The sequence below is a fragment of the Geotrypetes seraphini genome, chromosome 7 (genome assembly GCF_902459505.1).
Source record: "Geotrypetes seraphini chromosome 7, aGeoSer1.1, whole genome shotgun sequence".
In the NCBI taxonomy this organism is placed as follows: domain Eukaryota; kingdom Metazoa; phylum Chordata; class Amphibia; order Gymnophiona; family Dermophiidae; genus Geotrypetes; species Geotrypetes seraphini.
Genome location: NC_047090.1, coordinates 88,296,519 through 88,318,329, shown reverse-complemented (window position 1 = coordinate 88,318,329; position 21,811 = coordinate 88,296,519). Strand labels below are relative to the sequence as shown.

Genomic DNA, 21,811 nt, shown 5'->3' with positions numbered 1-21,811 from the left:
ATCAAGGAACTGAAAGGGACCATAGCTGAACTGCTTCAACTAATAGCCAACTAATAGCCAACCTGTCGATCAAATCGGGAAAAGATTCCGGAAGACTGGAAGATGGCGAATGTTACACCAATCTTCAAAAAGGGTTCGAGGGGAGATCCGGGAAACTACAGACCGGTGAGTCTGACCTCGGTACCAGGAAAGATGGTAGAGGCGCTGATAAAGGACTGCATCATTGATCACCTTGACGGACACAACCTAATGAGGACCAGCCAGCATGGTTTCAGCAAAGGCAGATCTTGTCTGACAAACTTGCTGCACTTCTTCGAGGGAGTAAACAGGCAGATAGACAAGGGCGACCCAGTCGATATTGTTTATCTGGATTTTCAGAAGGCGCTCGACAAGGTTCCACATGAACGACTCATGGAATTGAGGGTGAAATACTCACGTGGATTAAAAACTGGCTGGAGCATAGAAAACAGAGAGTGGGGGTAAATGGACAATACTCGGACTGGAAGAGCGTCAACAGTGGGGTGCCGCAGGGCTTGGTGCTTGGACCCGTGCTCTTCAACATCTTTATAAACGATCTGGACATTGGTACGATGAGTGAGGTGATTAAATTTACAGACGATACGAAGTTATTCAGAGTAGTGAAGACACAGGGGAATTGTGAAGATCTGCAACGTGACATAATCAAGCTTGAGAAATGGGCATTGACATGGCAAATGAGGTTCAACGTGGATAAGTAAAAAGTGATGCATGTCAGTAACAGAAATCTCATGCAAAAATACAAGATGTCTGGAGCGGTACTTGGAGAGACCTCCCAGGAAAGAGACTTGGGAGTTCTGATCGACAAGTCAATGAAGCTGTCTGCGTAATGTGCGGCAGCGGCGAAAAGGGCGAACAGAATGCTAGGAATGATTAAAAAGGGGATCACAAAAAGATCGGAGAAGGTTATCATGCCACTGTACTGGGCCATGATGCGCCCTCACCTGGAGTACTGCGTCCAGCACTGGTCGCCGTACATGAAGAAGGACAAGGTACTACTCGAAAGGGTTCAGAGAAGAGCAACTAAGATGATTAAGGGGCTGGAGGAGTTGCCGTACAGTGAAAGATTAGAGAAACTGGGCCTTTTCTCCCTCAAGCAGAGGAGATTGAGAGGGGACATGATCGAAACATTCAAGGTACTGAAGGGAATAGACTTAGTAGATAAGGACAGGTTGTTAACCCTCTCCAAGGTAGGGAGAACGAGAGGGCACTCTCTAAAGTTGAAAGGGGATAGATTCCGTACAAACGTAAGGAAATTCTTCACCCAGAGAGTGGTGGAAAACTAGAATGCTCTTCCAGAGTCTGTTATAGGGAAAAACACCCTCCAGGGTTTCAAGACAAAGTTGGACAAGTTCCTGCTAAACTGGAATGTACTCAGGTGAGGCTGGACTCATTTAGAGCACCGGTCTTTGACTTGAGGGCCGCCGTGTGAGCGGACTGCAGGGCAGGATGGACCACTGGTCTGACCCAACAGCGACAATTCTTATGTTCTTTGTATTTGATGTGTCTTATTTTCTGTACGGATGGCGATTTAACACTGAAAATCTTTTAATAAGCATTTATTGATAAAAAAATAAAATAATGAAGAAAACAAGGTAAAAAGAAAAAGTGAAAGGCACCAAAAGGCAAAAAAACATTTGAAGTGCTGATGAGAGACTGAAAAGGCAACCTCTCTACTCTGTGAAAACAGACAGACTGCTGATCCACATCTGAGCATCAGGAGGGAATGTTCCTTCGCATGCGAGGTAGAGTCTGCCTCAAAGATTTAAAGTGACAGTGCACTATGGTAGTGTCTACATCAGGCTCCAAGGATGGCATCACACACATGGGAATATTATGCCTGCTTGTCTTGGATAACATAGGGATTTTGTTTACAGCTATCCATAGATTTTTTCCTATATTTTATATTCCTCGACCCTAACCCTCAACGTATCTAGTCTGGTCATTATAGAAAGAGTGTTGGGCTGGGGGAAATATTCCTTACAGAACCCTGCAATCATGGACCATGAAATCAACAACTATTACCTCTGAGAGATAACCAGGACTCCCTCCTCCAAGTATTACAAATGCTTCCTCTGCAGTAGTTGACCCAGTAGAAGACTCAAGCTGGAGATCTTCTACATGGCAGTGCATTGCTTATGAACCATAAAGCTAGCCCCTCCAAATTTCTGAAACACATGGCTCTCTACTTTTTCTATTTATTTAAATAAATAACAGCTATTCCTGTTCTCTTCATAAAACTACTAACTAAAAAAACAACAACAAAGCACAGTTCTATGATAGATTTCCAGCTGATTTCTATAAACAATGTTCTTACTTGCATATATCTGTAGAGTCCTGTGTTCCTAATGAGTATAGTGAAGAGCCTATTCTATTATAATCATCTGCTGTATCTGAAAAGAGAACAAAATGAATGGTTAATATTCAGGTTATTTTTCTTACTTGTACAAAAACTATTTAAGGTAACCCCACCATTTAAAAACCTAAAAATGTACCGTGCAAACATGCCCACTGAACATACTTGAAAAAAATCAATGTTGTTTTTCTTCTCTTATATGCATTTATCTAAAATAAATCATTTTAGGTAGCTATGCCTATTGGTGAAATGAAAGTACTAGCTATTGTTTCTGTGTTTTGGTTTAAAATTACTAATTGAATATTCAAAGCACCTTCTTTTTAAGGTATTCACCAGCAGAGAAAACAATTCATATGTAGTATCTATTCTAGAAAGAAAAGTGTGTGTTTATTTTCCTTTTCAGAATACTAGTGTAACAGCTTAGATATATGGTAAAGTTAGGTATGAGCACTTATGCTAGCCAAAGAGTGCTATTTTTTTCACCTACAAGATGTGGGTAAATTATAATATTCTATAATGTATTTATGTAATTGACTCTCATACATTCACCTTCAAAATATGCATCATCACATTTAGGCACCAGTTTATAAAATAGCATGTAGCTGGAACTTTGGCATTTATGAATGTGTGCACCTAAATATTTGCGCTCACTTTATAGAATTACCTCCTTAGTGGGTAATTCTATGAAGGGGCATCTATTTTCAAGTGTCAAGAAGGCAACTACCGTATTTTCACGCAGATAACGCGCACACGGGTATAGCGCGCAGAAACCACGATTTTATGTATAAAAACTTTTGTATACCGCGCTCACGGGTATAACGCGCATGCTGCCCGACTGTCCTTTCGCCCGCCCCGACTCTCCTCTGGCCACCCCGACTCTCCTTTCGCCCTCCCCGACTCTCCATGCGCTGTCCCGACTCTCTGTTTACCCGCCCTGCCCTGCCCCCCCCCCCCCGGCAGGACCACTCGCACCCCCACCCCGAAGGACCGCCGACTCCCCGACAATATCGGGCCAGAAGGGAGCCCAAACCCTCCTGGCCACGGTGACCCCCAACCCCCACCCCGCACTACATTACGGGCAGGAGGGATCCCAGGCCCTCCTGCCCTCGACGCAAACCCCCCTGCCTCCAACGACCGCCCCCCCCCCCCCCAAGAACCTCCGACCGCCCCCTCATAAATGCTTTTATTAGAAGCTTATGGCTTGCCCACTAAATATCCTCCCTTCTGGAAGACACAGCAGAGAGTCTAATAAGAGCCCACGAGAAGAGACTGTGCAGCGAACTCAAATGAGTTACTGTGTTCAGGTTTCAGCTGTGTCAGCGGCACGGAAAGTTACTGCCATCACTTATCTGTATTGATTGCTGCAGGGAAGGGCTGAATCGGGCTGTTGTGATGACAATATCTCATTCCGGCGCGTGTACACACACGCACGCAAAAATGGACACACGGGTAACCCTGAGTTAGGCATGAGCACTATAAAGACATGAGCACTATAAAGACAATGAGTTAGGCATGAGCACTATAAAGACCCGCGACCCCCCTGGCCGACCCCCACGACACCCCCACCCGCCTTCCCCGTACCTTTGTGTAGTTGGGACAGACGGGAGCCAAAACCGCCTGTCCGGCAGGCAGCCAACGACGGAATGAGGCCGGATTGGCCCATCCGTCCCAAAGCTCCGCCTACTGGTGGGGCCTAAGGCGCGTGGGCCAATCAGAATAGGCCCTGGAGCCTTAGGTCCCACCTGGGGGCGCGGCCTGAGGCACATGGTCGGGTTGGGCCCATGTGCCTCAGGCGTGAAAATACGGTAATTAGAACCTATTCTATAAAGGGAAGTAGATACCTGTACATGTGAAATATTTTTAAATTTATTCAGAACTATTACAGAGAGATATTCAAGGTACACAACAGGAAATATCTGACAATTCTATTCATTTTTGTTCTAAATTCAATCTTTGGTCCCACCTCAAAGAGTTGTTCACTCACCTAGATACACAATTCTCTGAGGTCTTTATATGAATGCATTTATACCTGCTTAGAACAGAAGTTTGGTCAATGTTCCTCTGACACAAATTGTTCCTATGATTTTTTAATGGGAAAAAAAAGTATTTTTTTCCTCCCATAGGAAGCAACTCACATCGCCCTTTTACTTTCAAATTCTATTGAAATTGGGGGACAAAACCTCTACATGAGATATACATTTGATGTAAATCTCAATGAATATAAAAATGCCTCTACTCTTTTATAAATACTATAGGAGATACTAAGCCTACCACAGCATGCTCTTTCATCTCAGATTCAGAGGAGCTGACAGAAAGCAAGTCAGAAATTGAGTAGACTCAGTTAACCAGAGTTTGCATCTTTCTGCTATTTAAAAACTGTATAGGCATATAACTTGTCAACAGAGGCAAAAAATGGCCATCACTCTGTGTTACTGGCTACTGGCTCCTTCCAGAAGGTAGCAAGAAGCATGACTAGCATCACTCAGTCAGTATTCTGTCTTTAAATATATCAGCTCCTTTCTAGAGGTCAAGTACGCCTATGTACACAACTATATTCAGTACCACTATAAAGGGCATGAAAGGTGAAAGAAGAAAGTAGAGAGTTGCGCGGGGACAGAAATCCTACCCGTCCCCGCCAAAGTCCCACCCGTCCCCGTGAGGACTCCAACCCGTCCCCACGAGGAATCCCTCCGTCCCCACCTGTCCCCGCGAGGAATCCCCTCCGTCCCCGCCCGTCCCCATGAGGAATCCCCTCCGTTCCCGCCCGTCCCTATAAACTTCAGAAATAGATATTTCATTTAATTATGCTACTGAATTAAAGGCTCTGGTAGAAACCCATTTAAAAATAAGCAAAAAGACTTTATTAATTTGGAAATATTAATTGGAAAGAATACATACTTTGTAAACGGGTTTCTACCAGAACCTCTAATGCAAAAAAAAAAAAAAGAAATATAATTTTTTTCCTAACTTTTGTTGCCTTGTTTCTGCTTTCCTCATGTTTGCATTCAATTCCTTCCATCCACTATCTCTCTTCTCTCTGCATCTTCCATTTGCTCTATTACTGTGCCTCTCCCTTTCTCCCCCCTTCCAAATTGGTCTGGCACCCATCTTTTTCCCTCCGCTCCCCCCCATAGTCTGGCACCTCTGTCTTCTTCCCTGCCAGCGTCTTCTCCCCACTCCCTCTTCCCCATTTCCTTTCAGTGTCCTTCTCCCCCCCCATCTTCCCCATGTCCTGTCAGGCAGCATCCTTCTCCCCCTCTGCCTTCCCCATGTCCTTTCAGCGTCCTTCTCCCCCCTCTGTCTTCCCCATGTCCTTTCAGCGGCCTTCTCCACCCCTGTTTTCCCCATGTCCTTTCAGCAGCCTTCTCCACCCCTTTGTCTTCCCCAGTGCTTTCAGGGTCCTTCTCCCCCCCCATCTTCCCCATGTCCTGTCAGGCAGCATCCTTCTCCCCCTCTGCCTTCCCCATGTCCTTTCAGCGTCCTTCTCCCCCCTCTGTCTTCCCCATGTCCTTTCAGCGGCCTTCTCCACCCCTGTTTTCCCCATGTCCTTTCAGCAGCCTTCTCCACCCCTTTGTCTTCCCCAGTGCTTTCAGGGTCCTTCTCCCCCCTCTGTCTTCCCCATGTGCTTTCAGCATCCTTCCCCCCTCCTCCCGTTTTCCCCATGTCCTTTCAGCGTCCTTCTCCACCCCTTTGTCTTCCCCAGTGCTTTCAGCGGCCTTCTCCCCCCTCAGTTTTACCCATTTCCCTTAAGCGTCTTTTCTTCTCCACTCCACCTTTCCTCTCTCCCTGCCCCTTACCTTTGTGGCACTTCCACACCCGATCGACAACAGAACAGGCTCGGTCGGACAAATCTCCCTGACCTGTAGCCGCAAATTTAAATTACCTTCTTACAGAAGCTGCTGTAAGAGGTAATTTAGAGTTGCGGCTACAGGGAAGGGAGGTTTGTCGGCCGGTCCTGTTGTCGGTCGATCGGGGGACCTGACCGGCTGTGCACACTCCCCGGGGCGCACCGCCCCCCCTCCTCTTTCGTACGCCATTGCCTTCTTCCTACCTGCCCTGCTGCACACAGCCGACTGGAAGTCTTCCCGAGGTCAGTGCTGACGTCGGAGGAAGGGAGGGCTTTGCTTAAGCCCTCCCTCCGACGTCAGCGCTGACATCGGGAAGACTTCCGTTCGGCTGTGTGCTGCGGCAGGGCAGGTAAGGAGAAGACTAGCCTCGTGGCTCGAGTGCACTGCGATCCAACCCCGCAGGAATCCCGCGACCCTCGGAGGCGTCCCCACGGGATCCCTGCGACCCTAGGGGGCGTCCCCACAGGATCCCCGTGACCCAAGGGGGGAACCCGCGGGATTCCCGCCATCCCCATTCCCGTGCAGCTCTCTAAAAGAAAGGACAATAGTCTGCCTGATATGGTACATATGCCTGGAACAAACTGCCTGACTGAGTATGTCAAGCTCCGTCTCTGGCAGTATTCAAATCCAGACTCAAAAGCCCACTTCTTTGAAAATGCTTTCAATACCAAACTCCAACCTACCTGCTAAACACCAATATCTGTCTTATCACTCCCTCTGCCAATTTCCCCACTTGAGCACTATGTATAGATGCACCTTCTTGTCCAGTTTGACTTCCTTGACTAGATTGTAAGCTCTTGTGAGAAGGGATTGTCTCTTCTATGTTTTGATGTATAGTGCTGCTTATGTCTAGTAGTGCTATAGAAATGATAAGTAGTACGTAGTAGTAGAAATACAATCAGCTGTATAAACTATAATCACAATCTGAGCATTCAGGTCTACTGTAGTCATCACTTATTGGTGACAGATGAAGTTGCCGGCTTTCTACTTCCTGCCAAAGTGCTCATATATAAAGGTGAAGAGAATCCAACCACATTCCATCCTAGCCTCATACATGCTTAGGATCCAAGAGTCAGCATTATATACTGGTCATCCTCTGTATTTATTGAATTTGCTTATACCTTATCTTCCTGCAAGATCTCTTTGTTCTTCTGATGCCAACTTTCTAGTTGTTCCCTCTTAGAAAATTAGAATTTGACTCATCTTGTACAATGGCTTTCAGTTGTGTGGCCCCGAGTTTATGGAATCAACTTCCTTCTTCCTTATAGTCTGACCCTTCTTATATTAGATTTATATCATCATTGAAGACACTGCTTTTTAAGAGAGCCTTTTCTTTGCAATGCTATTTATTATGTTCATATTGTCTTCTGGTATATGACTATAGTGTACTGATTACAATTGTTATGGAAAAATTATGTTCTTACCTGTTAATTTTCTTTCCCTTAGACACAGCAGATGAATCCAGAGACCAATGGGATAGCAAACATCTACCAGCAGGCGGAGATAGAGAAACTGATTAACAGGTGGTCCTATTGGCTGGCACTCCTCCTGTATCTCCAGTATAGCTCCTTGCCCAAGCATCCATAACTATCAATAGGCATAGCAGGTAAAAAACTTCTTTCCCATAACAAATCTCAAAAGGCAATAATACAGAATACAACCCTCAATAACAACAAACTTCGAAAGTTGGAAAAGAAAAAAAACGACAGACAATATCCAGAAAGGGTGGGGCTCTGGATTCATCTGCTGCGTCTAAGGGAAAGAAAATTAACAGGTAAGAACATAATTTTTCCTTCCCTAGCAACAGCAGCAGATGAATCCAGAGACCAATGGGATGTAGCAAAGCAATCCTCAATCTGGGTGGGAAGCAAATGCCGCCTCCACAACAACCAAAGCACTAAATGCATCTACCGCATGCGCCCCCACATCCAACCAGTAATGCTGAGAGAAAGCACTCTCGAAAGACCAAGTAGCTGCGAGACAAAACTCCTCCAAGGAAAAAACCTCTGGACCGAGTCCAAGAAGTAGCCATCGCTCCGGCGGAATGGTCATGAAGTTCTTTCGCCAACCGCTTCTCTGCCATCAAGCAAGCGTAAAGAATGTCCTCCTGGACCCATCGAGCTATGGAGGCTTTGGATGCCGCCATATGTTTGAGGCGTCTCGTGAAGAATACAAAAAGGTGATCTAAACAACTAAAAGTCATTAGAAACCTAGCTCGCTGAGAACACTACACACTTTCAAAAAATGCAGTGAATAAAAGCACGTCTCCCCATTTCATCTCCCAGGAAGAAGGAAGGAAAAGTGAGAGCGGCATAAAAGAAAGGATGACACCTCGTTAGAAAGAAATGGAGGTACCAACTAAACTGACACCCCAGATTTTGCAAATCAGAAATAGGAATCCTTGCCAAATAAAGCCTGCAACTCAGAAAACCGCCGAGCTGAAGCCACGGCCACAAGAAACCCCGTGTTCAATAGAACAGCTCTTTAGAGTATCAAAAGACAAGGATGAAATGAAGCCTTCGGTAAACTGCGAAGAAGTACCTTAAGACTGTACTCCAGACCGGGCTTTCTAAGAGGTATATGAATATACCGTACTCCATTTAGGAACTGAACTACATGAAGCTGAGAAGGAAGTGAAGAGCAATATACCTAGCCCTTGTAACAAGCTAAGAATGGCACTTGAAGCTGAAGGGAATTGAACGCTAAGCCCTCGGCAATACACTTGTGTCAAAAAAGAACTCTGTAAGGATGCAAATGTGGAGAAGTACCCAAGAAAGGAAAAACCTCCAAAAGGAAGCAGAAGCCTCCGGTGAAGACGTCTGCATCGCTTGGACAAGAGAAGAAACAACCTGCTTCGCATAATCCTTACACGTCAGCCATGACTTTTCAAAAGCTAGGTCGCAATACCAAAGTAGTACGAATATCCATGTTGATCGGACCCTAGGTGAGCAAATCCTGAGATACCAGGAAATTCAACAGTCCGGCTGTCAAAAGACTCAACAGAACCGCATAGCAAGGATGGCGCAGATAATCCATAGATTCTACAAATACTGTGCCCTGAAAGCAAGCTTGAGATGGCATATCCAAGCCATCATCAGGCAGGAGAAAACACCGAAAAAAAAGAAAAAAACAGAGGCGAGAAAGAAGCCACGCTGCTACCCCCTCCGACTCCCACTCCCTGTGCCCGCCGAAGAAGCTAGGAAGCTTAGAATTTTGAGACGAGGCCATGAGGTCTAGTTCCAGGAGATCTCACTTCCATAAAAAGAGCTGTAACGCCTGAGCCAAAATTCTCAATATCCAGGATGTTGAAGATTTCACTATTACTAACATTTACACTTTCTAGGGCGTACACGGCGCTGTACACTGTAATATACAATAAATGGGCCATGCTCAGATTTCACGGAGAGAAAGTCTATCCAAACTCTTTTCCTGACCCATAAAATGATCTGCCACAGAAGAGGAAGATGAGGGTCCACCCACAAGTAGAACCACAACTATACCTGCCAACTGAGTACATCACCTACTGCCCAGGCTGTAGAGAAATACCCCCATCATAATACTGACTGAAGAATGGTCTGAAGCTCCAGAAACGGTAGCCCGACCATGCTCCAGAGTAGAAGAATGAACAAGTACTGAGTTGCTTCTTAAGACCAGACTCCTGGAGCTGAGGATGGAAGGCACCGAGCCTCCCAACCCGACAGCCTGGGATATTTGGTGACCATGAGCTAGTCCAGCAAAGACCGAGGCATGCCCTTGAAAAGAGAAATCTCGCTGAGCCACCAAATCATATAGAGCGATGCATGAGGAGCCTATCAAATAATTGGAGCCCTGAGATACCGGGAACCACCGGAACAAAAGCGACTGCTGTAGCGTTATAATGGGAAAGCAAGCTGAAGTTCCCAGTGGAGTCAGCAACATGGATCCTAGAACCTGTACAGAATCCCATACTCTTGGTCATGGTGACCGAAGAAGAATGCAAACCTGAGACTGTGACTCATCGCCCTAGTCTCTGGGAAGAAACACATTTCTCTCCTATATGAATAAAAACATCTCCCCGATATACCTATAAATAGTACAGGAGAAAAGAGCGCTGTGCAAATATGAAGATTCACGTCCAAAGAACTGAGGAAAAGAAACCACCCTTTTCATGTCAGTCAAATGGCCCGACTGGAAAACGTCCAAATCAGTCAGTCAAGAAGAAATAAGGTGAATCGCCTGGTAGCGCCAAAATGGTACCACTGCCCACATTTTCTAAAATGTTCGTGAAGCCTTGGGTAGGCGAAATGGCATGTGCCAAAACCAGAAGCGCTGCTCCAAGAGAGGCAAGCAAACCTAGTGCCGATTCAGAGTCCATAGTGAAAATGTAAATATTCTCCCAGTTTTTCTGCAGAATATGTGTAACCCTGAGAACCTAATTCAGCAGAATGGGATCCAGCCTGCCCAATGCCCCCGTCTTGGGCACCATGCAGTAAGTGGAACAATGTCCCTTAGTTCCCGAAGAACTACAAGAACTGCTCTGAGGACCAGTAATACTTAAAAGGGAAACACAAAACATAGAGACTCCAAGAACGAACTGGAAACCTGAGGAGGATGCAAAGTTGCAAGCATCCTGAAAAATGTTCACAGCCCCCTGACCTGACATTATAGTGTCTTCTCCCTCATGAGAAAGCCTGAAGAGTCATTGGAAGAAGTCAAGATCCCCTCAGAATGAAGTGCATAAGGTCATGGAATGGCAGGAATAGAACTGTAGGATCTGTAAGAAGAAAGAAATTCTCCTAGGAAAAATCAAGTTTCGCAATGTAAAGAAGAGTATACTGGAACCATGAAAACAGTACGAACTCCATGCAACATGAGCGAAATACGTATGTCCATTAAAGTGAATACGTACTAGACGCAATCAAGATGCTGCATCTATCGTCCCGTGGAAAACAACAGCATCGCTAATGAGAGCTTCAGGGATGAGGCTAACAGCCACATAGCGCACGCTCCTCCGCGGGTTTGATAGAATAAGTAACAGGCTCCTGGTTAGAAGGAGCTGCACAGCCCTTCCGTCTGGTCGAGGGGTCCGTCTAGCATGTGCCATGAGAAGATGGCGACGGGAGAAACCAGCGTGATAAGAATGGAAATCTGAAGTCCAAGCCCTCTCAGAAATAGAGAAAGAGTCCTGGCCGCAGGAAGATGCGAAGTGTCATTATGCCCATAGAGACAGCCCGAACTTGGAAACTGTTAGTACTACTTTTAGACATATATATCCTATGCCACTACTAGACACATGCGACGCAGCACAGAGGCTCAAATAAGAAGGACAGTTACCAACAGATAAAGGCTCAATCTGCAGGGACCCCAAGAGAGACAATGAGATACTCGTGTGACATACAGGGCACTATCTTACTGCTGATCTCACTGTGCCGCGAGGTGCCGTATGTCGACCTAGTCCGGAGACAAACCAAGACTGGGTGACCTAGCACAGGTCAGAGTCTCTCTGGTAATCCCCTTGAGTGCTAACCCCAGAGTCCGATTAAACTAGCAGCTTCCTTCAAGGGAATACAGCAGGAACACAGCCATAGACATATAAATCTGCCTAAGCTTGTCCCAAAGCTGGTGAAACACGAACAACCTATCTGAACCGGAAAGGAGAGAAGCCGCGCATACCCTGACCAAAGTCAGCTGTAAATAAATTACTGGAATGCTGCAGCTCTCCTGCCATCGCCGGAGATCCAAGCGCATGCCTGATTCTCACTGACACGTGGCCGCTGCATCAACGCTCCTAGAAACATAGTCGGATTCAAGCCCCGCAAAATTTACCCTGCCGCGGCCTGCATAGATAGAAAATCAGCCTTGGGGAATAACCAGAAGAATGGTGCGGTGCTGCCCACAGCGCCAGAAAAATCATGTCCCATCTCATGCGCGCTGCTATAAACCGGCATCTGCACAATCAGCTGCACATGGCCGTGAAAAACACCGACGAAAGAGAGCCTCAGAATAAACAGGACTACTACTGCTGCACTGAAACCCAACAAGGAGAACAAGTGTGAGCATGAAATCACACAGCTACTGCCGCGCTGTAACCAACAAGGAAACCAAGCGCGTGCATGCAAAGAGCGGGAAAGTCCCAGCTCCCTCAATGGATTTCTAGTCATAAAACTTAGCCTCAATAAAATATCCATTCCTTAAATGTACAATGACCGAACCCACAGTACTAAGACTCCCAAACAGAACCTGAAGTTCAAACAACAGTAAAAACCAGACATACTCACAAGCTTGTTGTTAGGGCCGGTTGAAGCCAGTTAGAGCTAGTAGTGCAGCAATAACAGGGCAGAATGTAGCAACTGTGGTCTCTTTTTTTTTTTTTAAACAGAGAAGGGAAAGAAGAAAAAATTGAGACCCAGTCAGACCCTCTAGCAATGGAGGGAGGGTGAGGCAGGGACCTGGGGGGGCCCAGGTGTAACCCCTAAAGCCGGCACCGTTCAGCCGGACACCCCTGTCTCACTGAAGAGAAAATCTCAACAGGAGAAATAGCATTGCCAGCTCACTGAAGAGAAACCTCAACAGGAGAAACAGAATGGCAGTCTCACTGAAGAGAAACTTCAACAAGAGAAAATAATTTTCCAGTCACAGCCAGAATTCAGGAGCTAGTTGAATAGCGACCATTTCCTGCTGGGAGATAGAGAATACTGGAGATATAGGAGGAGTGCCAGCCAATAGGACCACATGTTAATCAGTTTCTCTATCTCTGCCTGCTGGTAGATGTGTGCTATCCCATTGGTCTCTGGATTCATCTGCTGCTGTTGCTAGGGAAACTATACATTTTCTTTCCCCACATGTCCTGCTAGTTTATTGTTTGTCTAGTAATTTTATGGCATCTTATTTTCAACTACCTTTTTACCACATTGCACCTTATTTCTGTGTAAATAACAAGAACAATAGTTATCTTCCGGCTACATCTCCCTTTCTTCATAGCTTCTGTCTCTGTATGGCAATATAATTATACCCATTCTTCCAAAAGTTCTGATAAAAACACTTCTGTGCTGATGAAAAGATGGTTTAATTCAGGAGAGAACGCACGGGAAGCCTTCCCTGGTCTTTGTACCAGGGAAGGTTAGACAAGATGTTTATTATGTGCCACCATATTACCAGGCTAGAAACAATTGATACCTTAGTAAATGCACACACAGCAAAATATTTACCGGAAGTATCAGCAAAAGCTATAATAAAATATGAACAAAAATTCAAATGTCTAGTACACATTTTAGTATACTACTTATGTATAGCTTACGATACTCAGTTCATATTTTTTCTGTATTGATATATGCAAAAATTTCAATAAATAAACCTTGACTAAAACAAAATAACCAACAAAATGATAAAATCTGAAAGACTATTGGCAAAAATATGAAGGACTATCATTTGATTACAAGCTGAAAATGAAGATGCAGATTAACACTGTGGTCTTGGTAAGAAAATAGATCTCAACACTTATCAGAATGAACATTACCAATGTACAGAACTGAAACATACTTTTGTGTGACCTTGTCATTTTGTCAGACTTCAGAGATGCATCTTTGACTCGGTTGTGGTACTCTACAAGAAATGTCCTCTCATGTTCAAAGAAATCATCTACATCCTAATGGAGAAAGGATATAGGTCACCACATATTACTCAATTATTGATTGCTTGTGATCTCCAACTGTCCCCCCATTTTAAAAACATAGTCAGGTGAAAAAATTAGGACACCCCATGAAATATTCAGTTCTTTCTTTTTTTTAGTTCAATCTGTTTATTAAGTACAGTATTTCAAATATACAAAGAACAGTAAACAGAACTATCAGGAAATATCAAAACCACAATCAAATTAAGTGTTAGACATGTCATGAAAGTAAAGAATATTATGGTGACAATGTTAAATTACAGTTTTGTGCAGTTATAAAATCGTCAATGGGTGCCCATAGTTGATTCTGTGGGTGATGTAGTAGAGGATAACGTTTCTCAATCACATATTGTTCGAAGCGTTTGAATAAGCATACCGAGTTCCACCAGAAGGGATAGTTGAGCTTAGAAGCTGATTTCCAATAGATATCAGCAAATCAATTAGTTTTGGTTTACATTTGGAATTTTCAAAACAGGTATTTAAGGAACACAATATAATGATATCATATGATATATCAGCAGTACAGTTTGTGATCACTTTAATGGTGGACCATATAGATTCCCAGAAGGGGCAAACAGCCTCATATTCAAAAAGCATATGAGGCAAATCACTCTCAACCGAGAGACAGTGCCAGCACTTATCATTATCTCTAAGTGCAGTTTTTTTCATATGCGAGGGGGTCCAGGTGACTGTCCATATAAGAAAATAAAGGGACTGTGATAAGCTAGCTGACAGGAGAGGTCTGCTCGTTTTTGTCAAAAATGTATTCCATTTAGAATGTGTTAAAGAGACATTTAGATTTTTGGACCATATATCTTCTGCACCCACAAAATAGTCCCGTAGGAGCTTATAGTATATTGATATAGCTTTACCTTTCTTTTTGACCTTGGTGCACCAATTATTCATACAAGCAGTTAACGATAAAGCACAGTTACTTACCGTAACAGGTGTTATCCAGGGACAGCAGGCATATATTCTCACATGTGGGTGACGTCATCTACGGAGCCCCGATGCGGAAGCATTTTCAAGCAAACTTGATTGAAGATTTAAGTTTGCTCTGCTGCTCCACGCATGCGTGCCTTCCTGCTTCACTAGGGGGCGCATCCCCTCGTGGTCTCCAGTTCACTTAACTAGCAAAGAAGCCAACCTCGGGGAGGTGGGCGGGTTGTGAGAATATATGCCTGCTGTCCCTGGATAACACCTGTTACGGTAAGTAACTGTGCTTTATCCCAGGACAAGCAGGCATGATATTCTCACATGTGGGTGACCTCCAAGCTAACTGAAAAGGGATGGAGGGAAGTTGGCAATTTAAGCAAATAGATTTCGCAAAACCGATTGGCCGAACCGGCCATCGCTCCTGGACAGTGAGTCCAGACAGTAATGGGAGGTGAAAGTATGAACCGAAGACCACGTGGCAACCTTGCAGATTTCCTCAATAGGTGTGGACCTGAGGAACGCTACGGAGGCTGCCATCGCTCGGACCTTGTGTCCCGTTACTCGACCATGCAGTGCGAGACCAGCCTGAGCGTAGCAGAAGGAGATGCAATCGGCCAGCCAGTTGGACAAGGTGCGCTTGGAGACTGGGTGACCTAACCGGTTTGGGTCAAAGGACAAAAACAGTTGTGGGACTTTCCGGTGTGGTTGAGTGCGTTGGAGGTAGAAGGCCAACGCTCTCTTACAGTCAAGAGTGTGGAGCGCCACTTCTCCTGGATGAGAGTGGGGCTTGGGAAAAAACACAGGTAAGACAATGGACTGATTGAGATGAAAATCAGACACTACTTTAGGTAAGAACTTTGGATGAGTGCGGAGTACCACCTTGTCATGATGGAATACCGTGAAGGGTGGGTCCGCCACTAGAGCTTGTAGCTCACTAACCCGCCGAGCGGAAGTGAGCGCAAGCAGGAAAATCACCTTCCAAGTGAGGAATTTTGGATGGCATTTGTCTAGGGCACAGGTGTCAAAGTCGGTCCTCGAGGGCCGGAATCCAGTCGGGTTTTCAGGATTTCCCCAATGAATATGCATGAGATCTATGTGCATGCACTGCTTTCAATGCATATTCATTGGGGAAATCCTGAAAACCCGACTGGATTACGGCCCTCGAGGAGGGACTTTGACACCCCTGGTCTAGGGGCTCAAATGGAGGTTTCATTAGTTGAGCCAGAACCACGTTAAGGTCCCAAACCACCGGAGGAGGTTTGAGAGGAGGGTGGACATTCAGAAGACCCTTCATGAAGCGAGAGACTAGGGGGTGGAGCGAGAGGGCTTTCCCTTCCAGGGGCTGATGGAAGGCTGCAATCGCACTGAGGTGTACTCGAATGGAGTTGGTCTTTAGGCCGGAGTGAGATAATTGAAGTAAATAGTCAAGGACCAGGGGGACGGGGACCGACACCAGGTCCTGGCTGTGAGAGGAGCACCAGGCTGAGAATCTGGTCCACTTTTGGGAGTAGCAGGTTCTCGTTGAGGTCTTTCTAGAGGCCTCCAATATCTCCTTGACTGATTGAGACACGGGGAGAGAAGTCAGGGGGAAAGAAACCAAGCATTCAGATGAAGAGATTGAAGATTGGGATGTAACAGCGAACCCTGACCCTGTGATAGTAGAGAGGGAAACCGAGGCAGAGGCAGTGGATCTCTGACACTGAGTTGAAGTAGAAGGGAAAACCAAGGCTGGCATGGCCAGCGAGGAGCGATCAGGATCAGGGTGGCTTGTACTGTTTTCAGGTGGACGAGCGTCCGCAGGATCAGAGGAAACGGCGGGAACGCATATAGGAACCTTCCCTCCCAGTCGAGGAGGAAGGCGTCGGCCTCGAGCCGGTCCGGGGAGTACATCCGGGAGCAGAAGAGAGGCAGTTTGTGATTGTGGGGGGATGCGAACAGATCTATTTGAGGTGTCCCCCACTGTTTGAACACCTGTCGTAGGGTTTGAGAGTGCAGTGACCACTCGTGTGACTGGAGGAGGCGGCTGAGTCTGTCCGCCAGACAGTTTTGTTCTCCTTGTATGTACACCGCTCGAAGGAAGGTGTTGTTGGAGATTGCCCATTTCCAGAGGCGCAGGGCTTCCCGACAGAGGGACCAAGACCCTGTTCCTCCTTATTTGTTTACATAGTACATTACTACCTGGTTGTCGGTTCGGATGAGGACCACCCGGTCGTGGAGCAGATGCTGAAAAGCTACAGCTGCGAGATAGATAGCCCGGAGCTCTAGCATGTTGATGTGACAGCGGCGGTCTTCCGCTGACCACATCCCCTGCGTGCGTAGGCCGTCCAGATGAGCTCCCCAAGCGTACTCTGACGAGTCCGTGGTGAGTACCTTGCTGTGATGAGGGGCGAGGAAGAGTAAACCTTTGGAAAGATTTGAAGAGTCGGTCCACCAGCGGAGCGATCTTTGCAAGGAAGGAGTCACTGTCACGGGACGGTCGATCGGGTCCCGGTCTTGACGCCATTGAGAGGCCAGGGTCCATTGAGGTATTCTCAGATGGAGGCGGGCGAAGGGTGTGACATGAACGGTGGAGGCCATGTGGCCTAGGAGAGTCATCATCTGTCGGGCTGATACCGAGGTCAGCAGAGAGATCCTTCGACTCAGACTTACTAACGCCTCTAGGCGCAGAGGGGGGAGGAAGGAACGGAGGCGAACCGTATCCAGTGTGGCCCCGATGAACTGTAGGGACTGCGAGGGGCGTAGTTGGGATTTTGGGAAGTTTATTTCAAACCCCAGACTTTGTAGGTAGGTAATAGTCTGTTGGGTCGCTGAGATAACCCCTTCCCTGGACGGGGCTTTGATCAGCCAGTTGTCCAGGTAGGGGAATACCTGGAGGCCCTGGGAGCGTAAGGTTGCTGCGACCACCACAAGGCATTTGGTGAAGACCCGAGGTGATGATGCTAGGCCGAAGGGGAGGACTCGGTATTGTAGGTGCCAGTCCCCTACCTGAAAACGCAAGAACTTGCGGTGGGCGGGGTGTACTGGGACATGTGTGTACGCCTCCTTCAGATCGAGGGAGCAGAGCCAGTCGCCCTCGTCGATCAGGGGGTAGAGGGTCGGTAGGGAAAGCATCCAAAATTTTTCCCATACTAGAAATCTGTTGAGGCGTCTCAAGTCTAGCATTGGGCGTAGGTCTCCCGTTTATTTCGGTACCAGGAAGTAACGGGAGTAGAAGCCCTTCCCCCGTTGGTCGGGGGGAACCTCCTCAACTGCCCTGAGGCGAAGCAGGTCTCGAGCCTCGGAGAGGAGTAGGGGTAGCTGCGTCCGGTTGGGAGGGCAATTCCTTGAGGGGTTGTCTGGAGGAATGGCCCGAAAGTTGAGAGAGTATCCTGATGAGATCACGCCAAGGACCCATGCATCCGACGTGACTTGTTCCCAGCGAGGGTAAAAGGCTTTGAGGCGACCTCCGATGGGAAGGAGGCCTGGGACTATGGCAGAGGGGGCCCGCCCCCTTCCGCGAATCTCGTCAAAAGGACGGGGATGGTTTGGAGGCCGCAGGCGGTTGGGACTTGGGCATGGCCCGGTGGTGGGCTTGCGGCCGCCTGGGTGGAGGCCGCGAGAAGGGAGTGGTGGATTTTTGTGGGTAGCGGCGTGGAGGGGCCCTAAACGTCCTGGGCGCGGGCGGTTTAGGTTTTTGCCGGACGAGGGAGGCAAACGAGCGTTCGTGTTTGGAGAAGCGTTTTGTGGCCGCCTCGATCGTGTCATCGAACAGTTCTTTTCCCACGCAGGGTAGGTTAGCCAACCGGTCCTGTAAGTTGGGGTCCATGTCGACCAGGCGCAGCCAGGCTAGTCGGCGCATGGCGATAGCAAAGGCTGCCTCTCTGGAGGAGAGTTCGAAGTCATCGTAGGCCGCGTGGAATAGATGGAGGCGCAGGTTGGAGAGGGACTCTAAGAGCAGGCCAAATGCTCCTTGGCGGGAGGCCGGTAGGTCAGTCTCAAAGGCTCTCAATAGTCCAATGAGGTGTTTGAGGTAGGATGTGAAGGTGAAAGTGTAGCTTTGCACCCTAGAGGCCATCATGGCATTCTGATATAGTCTCCTGCCGAACTTGTCTAGGGTTCGGCCTTCTCGGCCTGGGGGGACCGCAGCTGAGACCTGGGATGGGTGGGCCTTTTTCAAGGAGGATTCTACTAGCAGCGACTGGTGGGAGAGCTGTGGTTGTTCGAATCCCGGGTAGGGTACTGTGCGGTACTTGGCCTCCATTTTGGAGGGTACGGCCGTGACCATGTAGGGGGTCTCCAGGTTCCTGAAGAAGGCCTGTTGGAGTACCGGGTTAGGCGGTAAGCGCAGGGACTCTCTGGGCTGTGATGGCATATTCCAGCTCCGCTAGGTATTCCTTAGAGTATCTGGAGTCGGACTGGAGGTCTAAGTCCAAAGCATGGCCCATGTCCTGGACAAAGCGAGTGAAGGATGGGCGAGATGTTCCCGAGGCCCCGTGCGGGGTCGGTGAACGAGACCTCCGTCGGGTGGAGAAGGATGGGGAGGCTTCCCTCGAGTATCGAGGTTCCTGCTCCGATCCACGCTCCGAGACCGGGGAAGTACTGTGAAAGTGTTCCGGGGTCGTAGATCTCCGACGTCTCGAGGAGCCCCTCGGAGACGATGTCGGGGTTGGAGGTACTGATCGATGTCGAATCGGTGACCTCGACCCGGACTCCCTCGGTGACAACCTGAAACCTCGGGTCGGAGTCCCGGTCTGAGGGGGAGTTCGGAGGATGCGCGGGTTGGAGAGTGATAACTCAGCCACCCTTAGCGGTCCCGTACGAGGTGTAGGTGAACGGCCTCGTAGAGTGGGGGAACCCCGGGCTTTCTTGGAGGTACGGCGGTTCGAGGTTTTAGCACTATGTTTTGCACCGCGGTGGTCTGCCTCGGGTGCCTCGGTGAGGAGTGCGAGGAGGATGGAATGCGGCGAAGCTTGCGCGCTTTTCTTCGAGGTGGCTCGACGCGAGGCTCAGGCTGGTCTGGCACATGCGGGGTCGAGGTCGAGGCCGGTTGCAAATGGGCCATTGCAGCGGACAGCTCCGACGAGATCATCGCTCGGAGTAGGTCCTGAAAAACGGGCACGGACAGCATCGAGGGCATGTCCACTGCCTCGGTGCACTCCACCAGGGGCGACCTCGTATCAGAGTATTCCCGTGTGGTGGAGGCACGGCCCGAAGGCTTGGAGGGCTTCGCCGGGGTTGTAAGCATGGGGCTTTCGCCATGCGTCGCCGGCGTCTCCGAGGCTGGTTTCTTTGCTGGTATAGAACCTGAAGAGGGAAGAGGGGACTTACCCGGAGCCGAGGTCTTCTGTTGTCCCAATGACTTCGGGTTCGAGTCTCGAGGTGATGCCGAGGTATTCGGGGCCGAGGTCAAGGCCGGGGCCAACCTCGAGGCCGAGGTAGAGGGTTAGTCCGGGGCGAAAAGATCCGCCATGCGGGCTTTCCTTTGACGGAGGGTCCGGTTCTGGAAAGGAGCGCACTGGGGGCATGAGTCGGTTGGATGAGCGGCCCCCCAGGCAGAGGATGCACCGGCGATGCGGGTCTGTGATGGAAAGAAGCCGCTCGCACCGGGAGCACTTTTTAAAGCCGGTCAAAGGCCGGGACATAGAATCGAAACTGGCCGCGGCTCGAATAGCCACGTGGCCACGGGGACCCGGAAGCCTCCGGGTCGGTGAAAAACGAAGCAGGAACAGTTGAAACAAGAAAAAACTCGCGCACAGCGACTAAATCGAGAAAAACAAGAAAAAATCGCGGTGCTAGAAGGCAATTGGGGCAGAGCCTGAAAAAACACGATTTCTAGGTTCAGCGGAAAATTTTGAACTGGAGACCACGAGGGGATGCGCCCCCTAGTGGAGCAGGAAGGCACGCATGCGTGGAGCAGCAGAGCAAACTTAAATCTTCAATCAAGTTTGCTTGAAAATGCTTCCGCATCGGGGCTCCGTAGATGACGTCACCCACATGTGAGAATATCATGCCTGCTTGTCCTGGGATAATTATAATTTTGATAGTATATTTGTTAGTAATGTCCATTGTTGATATTTGCTATTCAATAATGGGAAACATTCTACAAATTTAGAGAAGAGCATGAGATTATCACCATCATATAATTGAGTCACAGTCCACACCCCCTGTTTTTGCCATAATTTCCAATATAAAGATTTTTTAACATGCTTAATAGTTTGTTGTTCCAGAGTGACATATCTCGGTGTCTATATATGGAGTTTGTGGCAAGTTTATCAAGAAAACGAAGAGCAAATTGGGTAGCTTTCATAATAGGGAAATGTTTGAGATTGGATGGAAGAGACATTGTAGGAAGAGCTTGGATAGGTATAGGGGAACATATGTGTTGCTCTAGTTCCAACCAGGTTGGAGGTTGAGATGAAGTGCACATGTCGGTTCGGAACCATTATGTACCATATTGTAGTAAAGAGGCTAGGTGATATCTGTAGAAATCTGGTAGATTAATACCTCCATTAATCTTGGCAGCTTTCAGTTTTTTCAAGGAAATTCTAGGTTTCTTGTTTTGCCATATGAAAGATTGTATTTTCTAATCAATCCAGCTATATATGGAAGTCCTACACAAGGATGGTAACATTGCAAGTTGGTAATTTATTTTAGGCGCCAAAGTCATTTTAATTGAGGAAATCCTGCCACACCAAGTGAGATAAAGTGGAGACCATTTGGTAAATGATGTAATGAGAGATTTGAGTTTAGTAATATTAAATTCCATACTACGGTTATAGTCTTTATGTATGTAAGTGCCGAGGTATTTTATTTCTTTTGTGGTCCAGGTAAATCCGAAGTGGCTTACATCACTTTCCATAATTTGGTCATTCAGTGAAAATATAACTAATTTTTCCCAGTTAACTTTGTACCCTGACAGTTGAGAGTAAGAGTGAACCAATTGTTGAAAAGGATGCTTGAGGGTTACATAGAAAGAGAAGAATATCATCGGCGTAAGCTACTATTTTA

The 21,811-nt window shown here is 47.4% G+C and overlaps 1 protein-coding gene across 7 annotated transcripts in view; it reads right to left on the bottom strand.

Annotated features, from left to right (window-relative positions):
- SNX6 (sorting nexin 6) overlaps positions 1 to 21,811 on the bottom strand; it is a 203,171-nt gene that overhangs the window by 55,090 nt on the left and 126,270 nt on the right. For all 7 annotated transcript variants that reach the window (XM_033952085.1, XM_033952086.1, XM_033952089.1 and 4 more), the window contains 2 exons: positions 13,759 to 13,864; positions 2,354 to 2,429 (listed from right to left, as the gene is read on the bottom strand). In XM_033952085.1, coding sequence (XP_033807976.1) covers positions 2,354 to 2,429; positions 13,759 to 13,864 — 182 coding nt within the window. The remainder of the gene's footprint in view (positions 1 to 2,353; positions 2,430 to 13,758; positions 13,865 to 21,811) is intronic.